This window comes from Ciconia boyciana, chromosome 29 (assembly GCF_034638445.1).
Source record: "Ciconia boyciana chromosome 29, ASM3463844v1, whole genome shotgun sequence".
NCBI lineage: Eukaryota > Metazoa > Chordata > Aves > Ciconiiformes > Ciconiidae > Ciconia > Ciconia boyciana.
This window is the reverse complement of record NC_132962.1, coordinates 1,690,626-1,704,691: the sequence shown is the minus strand read 5'-3', so window position 1 is coordinate 1,704,691 and position 14,066 is coordinate 1,690,626. Positions and strand designations below refer to the sequence as shown.

Below are 14,066 nucleotides of genomic sequence, written 5' to 3'. Positions count from 1 at the left end.
CGCAGGGGGGCCTGGCTGCAGGGGGTGGTCGCCTTCCTGCTGGCGGCCGCTGCCCTGCGCCTGCTGCTGCGGCTGCTGCTGCGGCACCTCCTGCCCCTGGCCCCCCTCTACGCCCTCCTGCAGGCCCTGGTGCTGCCCGCCAGCCTGCGCCCCGGCCCCCCGCCCCCCGCCGCCGCCCCCCCGCCCCGGGGGGAGCCCCCCCACCGGGAGGAGCAGCCACGCGGACCCCCGACGGACGGGAGCCCCTGCGGAGCTGCGGGACCCCCTGGAGCGGCGGGGCCCCCCTCGGAGCGGTGGGACCTCCCCACGGAGCGGCAGGACCCCCTCGGAGTGGTATGACCCCCCACGGAGTGGCGGGACCCCCGCCGAGCGCTGGCGGCCCCCGGGCACAAGGAAGGGAGACGGTGACAGCGGCCGCCCCCCGCGGACTAGGGGACCCACCCCCCGCGTCTCCGGGACCCCCCACGGAGCACCGGGACGCCCCGCGGGTCTCTGGGACTCCCCAACGAGGCCGGGGGACGGTGGGTGATGGGGACCCCCCAGCACCGGCTGAGCCCCCCGGGGGTGACGGACCCCCAAACCTCTGCCGCCCCCCAGGGCCGGACCCCCCTCTGTGGGGTCTGGGGAGGGGGAGGCCCCGCCCACAACGAGGCCCCGCCCACAGGGAGGTCCCAAAGGCAGTGGCCCCACCCACTGCGAGGTGTCAAGGCTCCGCCCACTGATGCCAGGGCCACCCCTGAAAAGCTCCGCCCACTGTGAAGACACAGGGCTCCGCCCACTGAACGGTTGCTCCGCCCACTGTGAGCTCACAAGGATTGGCTCCGCCCACTGCGGGGCCGCCAGGACTCAGACCCGCCCACTGTGACGTCGTAAGGACTGTGGCTCCGCCCCACTTGGAAACGCACACCGACTGAGGCTCCGCCCACTGTGACGCCCCGCCCACATGTAACATGGCCCCGCCCAGTGCGGTTGGTGCCGCCCCCTCGTGTTCTAGGCTCCGCCCACCGCAGCCAGCTCCGCCCACAGGTGTGAACGTGGCCGGGCTGAGGCCCTGCCGGGGGGGGGGCGAGGGGGGGGGCGCAGGTCCCGCCCACTGCATCACTTCCTCCGTCCCGTGGCCCCGCCCCTTCGCGCGGGCCCCGAGGCCACGCCCCCGCGTGTTTTTTCGGTCAATAAAGGGGATTTTGGCTCCCAGCGGCCGGTGCCGGTGACGCGGGGGGGGTGTGTGGGGGGTGGGAGGGTCCTGCCCGCAACAAAGATGGCGGCGCCCTCAAAGGAAATGGCGGCCGGAGCGAGCTGCCGCCCCTAAAATGGCGGCGTGAAGGCTGCGCGCATGCGCGACGCGCCGAGGCCCCCCGCCGGGGCGCCGGCGGCGAGCGCCTGACCCGGGTGCGGCGGCTCCGCGGCGGGAGCGGGCCCGAGGGCGGCGGGGCCGCTCCGAGAGGGTCCGTGAGGGGTGCGGGAGCCGCGGGGGAGGGTGTCCGGGAGCGGGAGCGGGGTCGCGGCGCGGTCGGCGCGGTGGCAGGCGCGCAGCGGGGCAGCCCTTGCCGGCGGGGTCCTGCGCGGCGCATGCGCAGCGGCGTCGGCCGGAGGCAGGCGGAGGAACGGAGCCGCCCGGCAGCGCCTCGGCCCCGCTCAGCTCCGCCGGGCCCCGCCGCCCCCCGCCCGCAGAGACATCGCAGCGAGGCGGAACCGTCCCCGCTGAGGTGTGGGGAGGCGGCGGGGGAAGGGGAGCTCGGGCCGTCCCGGTGGGGGGGGCACAGCGGGGTTAACGGCCCCCCCCGTCCCCGTCCCCTCAGGCCGCCATGGCGGAGGAGCGGCTGGAGGTGCTGGTGAAGACGCTGGACTCGCAGACCCGCAGCTTCCAGGTGGAGCCGGAGGTGAGGCCCGGGGCCGAGGCGGGGTGCGGGTGGGGGGAACGGGCAGGGGGTGACCCCCCCAACCCCCCGGTGTCCGTGTTCCCCCCCCAGATCTCGGTGCGGGAGTTCAAGGAGCGAATCGCTGGCGCCGTCAGCATCGCGGCCGAGAAGCAGCGGCTGATTTACCAGGGGCGGGTGCTGCAGGACGACAAGAAGCTGAAGGAATATAGTGAGGGGGGGCGGGGTTTGGGGGTCATTGTGGGGCTGGGGTCCCGCGGGGGAGGGGGCAGGGCTGGGAGGGCGTGGGGGGCTCAGGGGTGGGTTTGGGGCCTCCAGCCTGGCATTTCGGGGTCAGGGGGCTTGGGGTGGTTCAGGCCTGGGGGGCGGTGTTTGGGGGTTGGTTTGGGGACCCCCGTGGGGCAGTTCAGGGCTGGGGGGTGGGGGTTTGGGGGAGCCCTTGGGGGGGAGGCCAGGTCGGTGACACCCCGTGTTTTTTTCTCCCCCTTGTTTGGGCAGATGTGGGGGGCAAAGTGATTCACCTGGTGGAACGGGCCCCCCCCCAGGCCCAGTCCCCCTCCTCGGGGGGTCCCTCGGGGCTGGGCTCCTCCTCCACCCCCCACAACGGGGGGGGGCCCCGGGGACCCGGCCACGACCGCAACGCCAACAGCTACGTCATGGTGGGGACCTTCAACCTGCCGGTGAGCAGCGGGGGGTCGAGCGGGGGGGCGGTTTTGGGGGGGGAACCGTCCCCTTTGCGTCAGTTTTGAGCGGAACCGGGTGGTTTTGCCGCCCCGCAGATCGACGGCTCCTCCGTCGACGTCCACATCAACATGGACCAGGGCCCCGTCCAGGTGGGTGCGCGGGCAGGGGGCTGCGTCCCCCCATGGGGGGGGTGTTGGGGGGCCCGGGGGGGCTCCGTTGTGCCCCCCCCCCACCCCCCCAACGCCGGCCCCTCGCTGCTGTTGCAGAGCGAGCCCCGCATGCGGCTGCTGGTGGCCCAGCACATGCTGCGGGACATCCAGGGCATCCTGAACCGCCTGGAGGTGAGCGGGGCCCCCCCAGACCCCCCGGAACCCCGCTGGGTGGGAGCAGCCCCCCCGAGTCCCCCCCAACCCCCGGCCGGGCTGGAGCAGCCCCCCAACCCCCCCAACCCCTTGTCTGGCTGGCAGCAGGTCCCCAGGGGTGGGCAGCCCCCCGATGCCCCCTAACCCCTCCGGATGTGGGCAGCCCCCCGACCCCCCCAAAACACCCCTGCGTGTGGACATCCCCTCCCCGATCACCCCCAACCCCCTGATGTGGGCAGCCCCCCCAATCCCCCCAAACCCCTTCCCGGGTGTGGGCAGCCCCCTGATCACCCCCAAATTCCTCCCAGGTGTGGGCAGCCCCCCCCCCCCCATCTTCCCAATATGCTCCGGGTGTGGGCAGCCCCCAGATCCCCCCAACCCACTCCCAGTTGTGGGCAGCACCCCCAACCCTCCCCGGCGGCCCCCGATCCCCAGATCCCCCCAACCCCCTCCCTCCCTCCCCGCAGGGCAGCGGTGGGGCCCGCCGCCCGCCCAGGCTGAGGGCCCCCCCTGCCCCCCCCGAGGAGCCCCTCGCCGCCCCGCTCCCCGAGGAGCGGATGGAGGCCTCGGAGCCGGCAGCGACGGGCAGCGAGGAGCCCCCCCAGCCCGGCCCCGAGCCCCCCCCGGCCCCGGAGGGCGCCGTCAAGTAAGCGAGGGGCCACGGTGGGGGGGGGAAGGGGGGGCACGGCGGCCGGGGGGGGGGGCCCGTTCCCACCCTCTGCCCCCCCGCAGCCACCCCTCGCCGGCCGAGCTGGTGGAGGTGCTGGGGGAGCTGCGGCGGCTGGAGGGGCGGCTGGAGCCCTTTCGCCAGCGCTACCAGGAGATCCTGGGCAGCGCCGCCTCCGCCGACTACAACAACAACGTGAGTGGGGGCCGGGCGGGGGCGGGGGCCCTCCCCGGGGTGGTGCGGTCCCTGTGCCACCCCTCCGCGGGGAGGTGGGGCGGCCCGCGTCAGCCTCCCCCCTCCCAAACGTTCCCTCTGTCCCCCTGGGAGCAACGGTACAGGCTGTGCCCTGCCCCCCCCCCCCGCGTTTGGGATCGTGGTACAGCCCACGCTGCTCCTCTCGGGGTCGTGGCACAGCCTGTGGGCCCCCCCTTCCCCCCCTTTGGGGCTGTGGTACAGTCCACGCTCCTCTCCTTGGGGTCATGGCACAGGCCGTGTGCCCCCCGCTCTCGTGTGGTAGTGGTGCAGCCCATGCGCCCCCCTGGGGGTAATGGCTCAGCCCGTCTCTTGTTCTCCCCCACGGCGGGGATGGTATGGCCCGTCCGCCCCCCATGGGGGTTATGGTATAGCGCACCCCCCCTCATGGCTCGCAGAATGGTGGGGTCCCCCTTAGTCCCGCCCCTTTTTGGTGATGTCATCAGCCTGCGCGCCGATTGGCTGCAGCAGCCCGGGGGGCGGGGAATGGGGCGGGCTGTACCATGTAGATACATGGGGGGGTAAAGTCCCTGGGGTGTCAGTGCGTTTGGGGGGGGCTGGGCGGTACCATGTGGGGCTGGAGGGGGAAGTCAGTTGGGGGCTCTGGGGACACTGGGGGGCTCTGGGTGATACCAAATGCGATGGGGGGTCTCCCCGGAGTTCGGGGGTGCCCCCTGACCCCCGTGCCCCCCTCCCCCACCGACGGAGGGGCGGGAGGAGGCGCAGCGGCTGGTGAACCTGGTGGGGGAGGGGCAGCGGCTGCTGGGGAACGCGCTGGTGGCGCTGTCGGAGCTGCGCTGCAACCTGGGGGGCCCCCCCGCCCCTGCACCTGGCCCGGCCCCTCCCCCACTACGGCCCCCCCATGCTGCTGCAGCAGGCGGCCATCCCCATCCAGGTGGGGGGGGGGCCCACATCTATGGGGCGGCTGTGGGGCGGGGGGGGACCCCGGTGTGAGGGGTGCTGGGGGGGCAGGCACATTTATGGGGGGCTGTGGGGCGGGGGGACCCGATGTGAGGGGTGCTGGGGGGAGGCCACATCTATGGGGTGGGGCGGGGGGTAACCCCATACAAGGGGCCCTGTGGGGCAGGGGGAGGCCTGCATCTGTGGGGGGCTGTGGGGTGGGGGACCCCGATATGAGGGGTGCTGTGGGGCAGGAGGAGCCCCACATGTATGGGGGCTGCGGGGCGGGGGGGGAACCCGATATGAGGAGTGCTGTGGGGCGGGGAGGGCCCCACATCTATGGGGGTGCTATGGGGTAGGGGGACCCCGATACGATGGGTGCTGGGGGGCCCCCGATACGGGGGTGCTGTGGGGTGGGGGTCCCCAAAGCCAAGGCTGCCGTGGGGCAGGGTGGGGGGCGCAGGTGTGGGGCAGGGCAGGAGCGTGGGGCCCCCCTGACCCCCACCCCCCAGATCAACGTGGGCACCACGGTGACGATGACGGGGAACGGGCGCGGGCCCCGCCCCCCGGCCCGGCCGAGGCCCCCGGGCCCCCCTCCTCCACCCCGGGGACCCCCGAGGGGCCCCCTCCCCGGGGCCCCCTCCCCGGGGCCCCCCGGGGCGCAGCCGGGGCCCCCCCGCGTCATCCGCATCTCGCACCAGACGGTGGAGCCCCTCGTCATGATGCACATGAACATCCAGGGTGAGCGGGGCCCCCATCCCCCCCCCCCCCCACCCCCCTCCCCCACCCCCCGCCGTGGACCCCCTCTGACGCCCCCTCCCCCTCTTTGCGTGTCCCCCCAGACTCGGGCTCGCAGGCGGCGGGGCGCAGCCAGCCCCCGGGCACGGCCTGGGCATGGGTGAGTTATGGGGGCTCTGGGGGTGGTGTGGGGCTGGGGGTTTGGGGGCACCTTGGTTGAGCTGGGGGCGGGGGGCTCTGGGGTTGCTCAGGGGTTTTGGGGGCCGCGGGGCGGTTGGGGGCTGTGGGGTGGGGCCTGACCCCTTCCTTCCCCCCCCCCTCCCCAGGCGGGGCCCCCTGCAGCTCCCCCGCTGCCCCCGAGTTCCTGCAGGCCGTCGCCCACCAGATCACCCAGCAGGCCGTGGCCGCCGCCGCCTCCGCCGCCACAGGTAGGGCTGCCCCACGGCGTGGACCTGCCCCACAGCGGGGAGCTGCCCCATGGTGTTGCCCCCTGGCAGGGAGCTGCCCCACGGCACAGCGCTGCCCCATGGTGTTGCCCCATGGCAGGGAGCTGCCCCACAGCACAGCGCTGCCCCATGGACCTGCCCCACGGCAGCTGCCCCACGTTACAGTGCTGCCCCATGGTGTTGCGCCATGGTGGGGGGCTGCCCCATGGTGCTGTCCCACGGCAGGGAGTTGCCCCACAGCACAGCGCTGCCCCGTGGTCCTGCTCTGTGGCAGGGGGCTGCCCCACATCACAGCGCTGCCCTATGGCAGGGAGTTGCCCCACACCATAGCACTGCCCCACGGCACTGCCCCATGGCGGGGGGCTGCCCAACAGCACAGCACTGCCCCACGGCAGGCTGGGGATCTCCCCATGGCCCAGCACTGCCCCACAACAACAGCCTGCCCCACGGTGGGATGGCAAAGCTGCCCCACGGCAGAGTGTGGGGCTGCCCCACAGCAGGAGGGGGTGAGGGGTTTGGGGGGCTCATAGCTGCCCCCCTCAGCCCCCCATCCCCCCCCAGGCCAGGCCGTCGGGGGGTTCCAGGCCCCTGCCCGGGTGGTGATCGCCCGCCCCACGGCACCTCCCCCACGCCCCACACATCCCGGAGCCCCCCAGGCTGCCGCCACGCCTGTGAGTGAGGGGGGATTGGGGGGGCGGGGGTCCCGTGTGACCCACAGCAGTGGGGGGTCTCTGGGCTATGGGGCGGTCCCTGTGTGACCCACGGGGGGAGTCCCAGGGTGTGGGGGTCCCTGTGTGACCCACAGCAGTGGGGGGTCTCTGGGCTATGGGGTGGTCCCTGTGTGACCCACGGGGGGGAGTCCGAGGGTGTGGGGGTCCCGTGTGACCCACAGCCGTGGGGGTCCCCGGACTATAGGGAGTCCCTGTGTGACCCACAGCAGTGAGGGGTCCCAGGGTGTGGGGGGTGCTGTGTGACCCACAGCGGGGGGTCCCAGGGTGTGGGGGTCCCTGTGTGACCCACAGCGGGGGGGTCCCTGGTCTATGGGGGGTCCTTGTGTGACCCACAGCAGTGGGGGGTCTCTGGGCTATGGGGGGTCCTGTGTGACCCACAGTGGAGGGGGTCCCCGGGCTATGGGGGGTCCCGTGTGACCCACAGCACTGGGGGGTCCCCAGGGTGTGGGGGGGTCCCGTGTGCCCCATAGGAGTGGGTGGGTCCCCAGGGTGCGGGGGGTTTCTCTGCCACCCCTGGGGGAGGGGGGGTCCCTGGGTGACCCCGGCAGCGGGGGAGGGGTCCCGGGGCTGGGGTCCCCCCGTGACCCCCCCCGCCCCCCAGGCCCCCGGGGCGTCGCTGGCGCAGGTGATCAGCGGCCTCGTGGGGCAGCTCCTGATGCAGCCGCTGGTGCTGGGTGAGGGCGGGGGCGCGGGGGGCGTTATGGGGGCGCGGGGGATACTGGGGGGCACTGGGGGGATGCTGGGGGGCACTGGGGGAGTTAGGGGCTCATGGAGGGGTACCGGGGGTGTGGGGGTGTGGGGGCGTTATGGGGGCACTGGGGGATACTGGGGGGCACTGGGGGAGTTAGGGGCTCATGGAGGGGTACCGGGGGTGTGGGGGTGTGGGGGGCGTTATGGGGGCACTGGGGGATACTGGGGGCACTGGGGGAGTTAGGGGCTCATGGAGGGGTACCTGGGGGTGTGGGGGGTGTGGGGGCGTTATGGGGGCACTGGGGGATACTGGGGGGCACTGGGGGAGTTAGGGGGCTCATGGAGGGGGTACTGGGGGGTGGGGGGGCGTTATGGGGGCACTGGGGGATAGGGGGGCACTGGGGGAGTTAGGGGGCTCATGGAGGGGTACCGGGGGTGTGGGGGTGTGGGGGGTGTTATGGGGGGCACTGGGGGATACGGGGGGCACTGGCGGCTGTTGGGGGGCATGGGGGTGTTATGGGGGCACGGGGGCCGTTGGGGGCACGGGGTGTTATGGGGATACTGGGGGCACTGGGATATACTGGGGGCTGTTGGGGCGGTGTGGGGGCACTGGGGGCTGCACGGGGACACACTGGGAGCTGCTGGGGGCACTGGGGTGCGTTACGGGGGCGGGGGGGTCGCAGCCCTGACCCCCCCCAGCCCAGGGCAGCTCCTCTTCGGCCTCGCCCGCCCCTCCCCCCTCCTCCTCCTCCTCCTCGGGGCGGGGTCCCCCTCCCCCGCCCCCCGCCGGCCGCCCCTCCCCCGCGCCGGGGGGGGCCCCAGGGGTCCGGTGCCCTCGGCCTCGGCCCCGCCCCCCCGCCCCTCCTCCTCCGCCCCTCCCCCGGTGGGCGGGGCCGAGGAGCCCCCTGGCCCAGCTGCTGGGGGGCTGCTGGGGCGGGGCCGGCCCCCGCCGTCGCCGTGGCGATGCCCGGAGTCCCCGCCTTCCTGCAGGGCGTGGCCGACTTCCTGCAGGTGCCTGCTGCGGGGGCGGGGCGTGGTGGGGTGGGGCCTGCGGGGCGGGGCATGCAGGGGTGGGCGGAGCCGGGGCATCCTGGGAATGGGGTGGGGCACGGTGGGGGTGGAGCCTGGTGGGATCGTGGGAAGGGGTGGGGCATGCCGGGGAGGGGCGGAGCCACGGGCATCCTGGGAACGTGGGTGGGGCCCGGTGGGGTGGAACCTGAGGCATGATGGGAAGGGGTGGGGCATGGTGGGGAAGGGGAGGAGCTGCAGGTGCAATCTGGGAACAGGGGCGGGGCGTGATGGGGTGGAGCTTTGTTGTTCCCGGGAAGGGGTGGGGCATGCTGGGGAGGGGGCGGGGCTTTGTCGTTCCTGGGGAGTGGGCAGGGCATACTAGGGAGGGGGCGGAGCTTTGGGGATCCCGCCAAGGGGCGGGCATGCCAGAGGGCGGGGCTCTCCCTGACATGCTGGGAGCCCCTCCCCTGCCCTCCACCTGACCCCCCTCCCCCCAGGCCACCCAGGGCAGCCCCTCCCCCGGCCGACGCCCCGCCGGCCCCGGACTCCGCCCCGCCCCCGCCGCCGCCGCCCCGCCCCCTCCCCGCCCCCGCCCCGCCCCCTGCCGAGGGCTCCCCCTCCCCTCCCCCGCGGCGGGGGGCTCGGCCGGGGGGCCCCCCGAGGCGCTGCCCCCCCAGTTCTTCACCAGCGTGGTGCAGGGGGTGCTCTCCTCCATGCTGGGCTCGCTGGGCGCCCCTCCCCCCGGGCCCCCCGAGAGCATCGCGGCCTTCCTGCAGCGCCTCAGCGGCTCCCCCGGCCTGCTCGAGGGGGGGCAGGGCCCCGACGGTGAGGGGGGACCCGGGGGGAGGGGCCACCCCCGGGGGGGGGACACTCCGGGGAGGGGAGGGGACACCCCGAGGGGAGGGGGACACCCCGGGGAGGGGAGGGGGCCGGGCGAGGGGGAGGGGACAACCGGGGGGGGAGGGGCAGGGCCCCGAGGGGAGGGGGACCTCGGGGGGGGAGGGGCCACTCCCGAGGAGAGGGGACCCCGGGGGGAGGGGACAACCGGGGGGGGAGGGGCAGGGCCCCGAGGGGAGGGGACCCCGGGGGGAGGGGCCCCGCTTTGTTTCGTGCCTTCGGGGTCTTTTGGGGGTTCGCGAAGGGGCTGGGGGGTGACCCCGCCGCCATCTCAGGGGTCCCCAGGTGCCCCCTCCTGCTGGGACCCCAGCCCCCCAGTCCCCGCGGGGGTCGCTGGTTTGGGTGGGGAGGGGGAAGCTCCCCCTTGCTGCTGCCCCCGTCCCGTCCCCGAGTCCTCTGCTCCCCCATTTCCCCCATTTCCCACTCCCCCGTTTCCTCCTCCCCCAATTTCTTTTCACCCCCATTCCCTGCCCCCCAACTTTCTGTGCACCCCATTCCCTGCCCCCTGGATTTCCCGTTCACCCCAACTTTCTGCTCACCCCAGTCTCTGGTTCCCCCCAATTTTCGGTTCCCCCGTCCCCTGCTCACCCCCACTTTCTCTTCACCCTCGTTCCCCGTTCGCCCCATTGTCCCCCCAAGTTTTGCTCATCTCCCTTCCCCCCATTTCCCCCCGTTTCCCGTTCACCCCTTTTCCCTCCCCCCAGGGTTTTTCGGGGCGCTGCTGGCGCTGATCTGCCAGCACCTCTCCATGGTGGACGTGGTGCTGCTGCTGCACGGGCGCTGCCAGCCCCTCCAGCGCCTCCAGCCCCTGCTGCGCCGCTGCTTCCGCCAGCGCTACCTGGGGGGCCGCGAGCCCACCGACGCCAACGTGCGGGTGAGGACCCCCGGCCCCCCGGGTCCCGTTGCTCTTCTCGGCCGTGCTGGAGTCGGGACCCCCCCCCGAGTGCCCCCCAAACCCTCCCTGGGACCCCCCACCCCCCCTCGGCACCCCGTAACCTCCTAGGGACCCCGTAATGCCCCGGGGAGCCCCCCAGTCCCCTCGGGACCCCCCAGCCCTCCCTGGACCCCGTAACCCTCCAGGGCCCGCCCAGTCCCCTCGGGACCCCCAGCCCTCCCTGGACCCCGTAACCCTCCAGGGCCCCCCCAATCCCCTCGGGGCCCTCCCTGGACCCCGTAACCCTCCAGGGCCCCCCCAATCCCCTCCAGGGCCCCCAAACCCCCTCGGGACCCCCTAGCCCTCCCTGGACCCCATAACCCTCCAGGGCCCCCCAAACCCCTCGGGACCCCCCAGCCCTCCCTGGACCCCGTAACCCTCCAGGGCCCCCCAATCCCCTCGGGGCCCTCCCTGGACCCTGTAACCCTCCAGGGCCCCCCAGTCCTCTCGGGACCCCCTAGCCCTCCCTGGACCCCATAACCCTCCAGGGCCCCCAAACCCCTCCAGGGCCCCCAAACCCCCTCGGGACCCCCAGCCCTCCCTGGACCCCATAACCACCCCCAGGACCCCGTAGCTGTTTCCAGCAGCACTGGAGTACCCCTGAGCTCCCCCCCAAAATAAGATGGGGCTGAGTGGGGACCCCATAGACCCCCCAGGACCACCCCCACCCCTCCCTGGCCCCCCCAACCCTCCCGGGACCCCTTAATTCTCCACGGAACCCCAAATCCTCCTTGGGACCCCTTTGTGTGTCCAGAGCCCCCCACCCCGTTCCAAGAGGCAGGAAGGGTTGGGGGGCCCTGGGGAAGCTTTGCAGTGCTGGGGGGATGTGGGGGATGTGGGGGCTGGGGGGCTGACGGTGGCTCCCGCAGGCGGCGACGCACACCCTGATCACGGGGCTGGAGGAGTTCATCCGCGAGAGCTTCGTGAGTGGGGCCGGGGGGCTATAGGGCGCTGGGGGGCTATAGGGCGTTGGGGGACTTTATGGGGGGGAGGCAGTTAGGGGCTGGGGGTGTTACTGGGGTGGGTTATGGGGCTGGGGGGGTTATGGGGCAGTTGAGGGGGGGTCTATGGGGTAGATGTGGGTTTGGGGCAGCCACGGGGGCAGCTGTGGGGTTTCTCTGGGGCTGGGGGGGGCCTTATGGGACTGTGGTGCCTCCTGGGGCCCCGTGGGGAGGCTGTGGGGCGGCTGTGGGTCACTGCACCCTAACGGGCACCCCCCCCCCCACTTTGCCCCCCAGGCCGGGGTGCGCGGGGCCGAGGGGGTCGACATCACCCGCACCAACGTGGAGTTCCTGCAGGAGCAGTTCAACCGCATCGCGCTGCACGTCCTGCGCTGCACCGGTGGGGCGGCCGTGGGGCGGCCGTGGGGCTGGGCTCATAGAGACTCTCGGTCGGGGCGTTTGGGGAGGCTCCCTGTGAGGCCATGGGGTGATCGTGGGGCTCCCGGGGCGGGGCTGTGAGGCTGAATTGGAGGTTGTGGGGCAGCCGTGGGGCTGGAGCGGTGGCTGGGGCTCACACGGACCCTCTGGGGGGCTCCCTCTGAGACCCGGGGGAGGGTTGTGGGGCTCCCTATGGCTTCGGGGGGCTGTGGGGGTTGATGGGGGTCGCGGGGCTCCGCAGTGGCTGTGGAGGAGGTGGGAGCTGGGGGGGCTCTGGGGGTCCGGGGGGGCCACCGTGGGGTGGGTGCGGTGCTGCTGGGGGTGTCTGTGGGGCCCTAGGGGGTGGTTGTGGGGCCCCGAGCCCCCTGTGGGGTGTCCGTGGGTCACGGGCGCTGCCGTGGGGCAGCTATGGGGCTGACCCCCCTCCTCCTCCCGCCCCAGACGGGAGCTTCGGGCCGCGGCTGCTGGAGCTCTGCAACCGGGGGCTGTTCGAGTGCCTGGCCCTGAACCTGCACTGCCTGCGGGGGGAGCGGGCGGCGCTGGGGGCCCTCATCAGCGACCGCATCGTGAGTGGGGGCGCGGGGGGTCCCCACCCCCCCCTTCCCCGGACCCCGCGAGGGCCCCCCCCGGTGCCCGCGCCCCGCCCCCACGCCCCGTGTGCCCGCAGCGGCGGCTCTCGGCCGACGTCTCCCCCTCGCTGGTGAGCTGGCTGACGGCCGTGGTGGGGATGCGGCTGCAGGCGGTGCTGGAGCAGATGCCCGTCACCCCCGAGCAGGTCCTGCCCTACGTGCGCCGCCTCGGGGAGCCCGCCCCCCGCCAGGTAACCCCGCCCCCGCCAGGCAACCCCGCCCCCGCCCGGCAACCCCGCCCCCCAGCCACAGCCCCTCTCTCCTGAGGTAGCCCCACCCCCAGCCAAGAAACCCCGCCCACTGCCACAAGCCCCGCCCCCAGCCAGGTAAGTACCCCTCCCCATGGGTAATGCCCCACCCCTGCAAATAACCCCACCCCTCAAGTTAGCCACGCCCCGTAACCCCACCCCCTCAGGCCCCGCCTCTCACTGACCACACCCACCACCCCCCGCCCCCCCCGCAGCCGCTGCCCGAGGAGCCAATGGATGTGCAGGAGGCGGAGCCACCCCCGAGGAAGGGCAGGTAGGGGTGGTGCTGGGGGTGGAGCCTGTGTGCGGGAGGGGGCGTGGCCTGCCCTGGCCCCGCCCCCTGACCTGCCCCCCCCCGCGCCCCGCAGCGGGATGGCGCCGGCTCCCCGGCCCCCGCCACCACGGCGGAGGAGGCCCTGCCCCCCGAGAGCGAGCCCTGGGCGGCCGCCGTGCCCCCGGTGAGTGGGGCTGGGCTGGGGGGGAGGTGTGGGGCGCGGCGGGGCCCCCCTGACCCCCGGCCGCCCCCCAGGAGTGGGTCCCCATCATCCGCGAGGACATCCAGAGCCAGCGCAAGGTGAAGCAGCAGCCGCCCCTCAGCGACGCCTACCTGACCGGCATGCCCGCCAAGCGCCGCAAGGTGGGTCCGCCCCACGGCCGCCCCACGGCGCGCGCCGCCCCCCCCTTCCCCGCCCCCCCACCCCGGCGCCCGGCCCCACTGACGCCCGCTCAGACCATGCAGGCCGAGGGCCCCCCGCTGCTGCTGGCCGAGGCCGTGGGTCGCGCCGCCCGCGCCGCCGGCGCCCGCCCCCTCGGGCCCCCCGAGAGCCTCAGCCGGGAGCTGAGCGAGGGGCCGCTGCAGGAGGGGTACCGCCAGCAGGTACCGGGGCGGGGGCACCCATGGGTGCTGCCTGGGGGGGGAGTGCAGGGGGGAGGGGGGGTGGAGTTCCCGGGGACGTGGGGGAGGGGCCTGTGGGGCGCCCCACCCCACAGAGGGGTGGGGAGGGGCAGGGCTGGGCGTATCCCATCCCCATGGGGCGTGGGGGAGGCTCCCACCCCATGGGGGGGCTCGGGGTCCCAGAGGGTGGGGCTTATGTGGGTGGGGCTCTCTGGGCGGGGCCGAGGGGACCGTCTCACCCCAGGGAGGAGCTGGGGAGGGGAGGGCTGAGGGGGGGAGGGGGGTGTGGGTTCCGGTGGGTGGGGCTCCCTTGGGTGTGGCTCCCCGTGGGCGGGGCTCCGGAGGGGCCTGTCCCCCCCCACGCCCCGCCCCGCCGCGCCCCCAGCTCCACGCCGACCTCCAGCGGCGGCTGCGCGAGGACCCCGACTTCTCCCCCCGCCGCTTCCCCAACGCCCACCGCGCCTTCAACGAGGGCCCCCCGCGGCCCCCAATAAAGGCTCCGCCCCCGCCGGGCTCCGCCCCCACACGTGTCGCTGCTTTTTTCACCTTTTATTTGCTTTTTTCGGGGTGGTTTTGTTTTTTTGCAAACGAGGTTTGGTTTTGTTTGGTGGTTTTTTTTTTTTCCGTTTTTAACGTTTCTTTAACAAAGGGGGGGCAGGGGGGAGGGGCGCGCCCCGTCAGAGGGGCGGGCCTCGCCCCACAGCTCTGCCCCATAGCCGGGGGTCT

General features: G+C 74.1%; 2 protein-coding genes and 1 long non-coding RNA gene across 3 annotated transcripts in view; all 3 read left to right on the top strand.

Moving 5' to 3' along the window:
- The window catches only part of LOC140644806 (uncharacterized), a 297,384-nt gene that overhangs the window by 143,602 nt on the left and 139,716 nt on the right, over positions 1 to 14,066 (top strand). The window lies entirely within an intron of this gene.
- On the top strand, positions 446 to 1,194 carry LOC140644910 (uncharacterized). Its single transcript, XR_012039869.1, has 2 exons — positions 446 to 521; positions 665 to 1,194. It is a non-coding gene; the product is annotated as an uncharacterized lncRNA (long non-coding RNA).
- On the top strand, positions 1,549 to 14,056 carry BAG6 (BAG cochaperone 6). The gene is given in 30 exon segments (XM_072847813.1): positions 1,549 to 1,706; positions 1,800 to 1,880; positions 1,971 to 2,088; positions 2,376 to 2,557; positions 2,657 to 2,710; positions 2,828 to 2,902; positions 3,391 to 3,569; positions 3,656 to 3,785; positions 4,545 to 4,649; positions 4,651 to 4,737; positions 5,255 to 5,483; positions 5,585 to 5,640; positions 5,818 to 5,908; positions 6,488 to 6,597; positions 7,259 to 7,331; positions 8,047 to 8,290; positions 8,292 to 8,417; positions 8,856 to 8,982; positions 8,985 to 9,183; positions 9,960 to 10,129; positions 11,059 to 11,112; positions 11,428 to 11,530; positions 12,010 to 12,134; positions 12,236 to 12,388; positions 12,661 to 12,719; positions 12,814 to 12,903; positions 12,959 to 13,082; positions 13,176 to 13,322; positions 13,726 to 13,907; positions 13,990 to 14,056. Coding segments are annotated over 29 exon segments (3,534 nt in total). The 5' UTR covers positions 1,549 to 1,706; positions 1,800 to 1,805.